Here is a 493-nt window from a genome sequence, read left to right as displayed (position 1 = left end):
GAACCCCAGTCCTCTGTGTTGCATCACGCCAATTTTCACCCCTCTCTTTATTCCGGTTCCCCTCGTCATTTCTCCCGCATTCAAGGGAGTACGAAAAATGAGTCTCGCCTTCGTTCGAGATCTGGTGCACCGCGACTCCCCTTATTACTCGTCTCTCCCTCGTCTCGTGCTTGCGCTTATTCCCTCATTCCCTTGGCGGGACTAGTTCTTTGTAAGCGGAGGGTTAGTGAATTACCAGATTCTGTGATTGAGTTATGAGATTACATAGTGTGTGTGTCGGTGTGAGGACGGAGTGTACCTATGGACATTAATGTATGTGTATGTGCTTTTATTACATGTGTATAAACGCATACATTCTTGGTCCCCGAAAGTTATGGAATGGTCTGGGTACTTAGAACTGTGCCAGACAGCTCAGGAGCCAAGCAAGAACTTGTGTTAAGAGCTTTTACGTATGAAAGATTTTACGCCGAACACAAGCGAACGTACATATTCC

The 493-nt window shown here is 46.5% G+C and overlaps 1 protein-coding gene across 1 annotated transcript in view; it reads left to right on the top strand.

The window, feature by feature from the left end:
* LOC119593519 (anti-sigma-I factor RsgI2-like) overlaps positions 1–493 on the top strand; it is an 8516-nt gene that overhangs the window by 7666 nt on the left and 357 nt on the right. Inside the window, exon 3 of the mRNA XM_037942481.1 lies at positions 372–482. Coding sequence (XP_037798409.1) covers positions 372–482 — 111 coding nt within the window. The remainder of the gene's footprint in view (positions 1–371; positions 483–493) is intronic.

Source organism: Penaeus monodon, chromosome 32 (assembly GCF_015228065.2).
Source record: "Penaeus monodon isolate SGIC_2016 chromosome 32, NSTDA_Pmon_1, whole genome shotgun sequence".
Classification (NCBI taxonomy): domain Eukaryota; kingdom Metazoa; phylum Arthropoda; class Malacostraca; order Decapoda; family Penaeidae; genus Penaeus; species Penaeus monodon.
The sequence above is the reverse complement of the archived record's forward strand: the minus strand, read 5'-3'. Positions and strand labels throughout refer to the sequence as shown.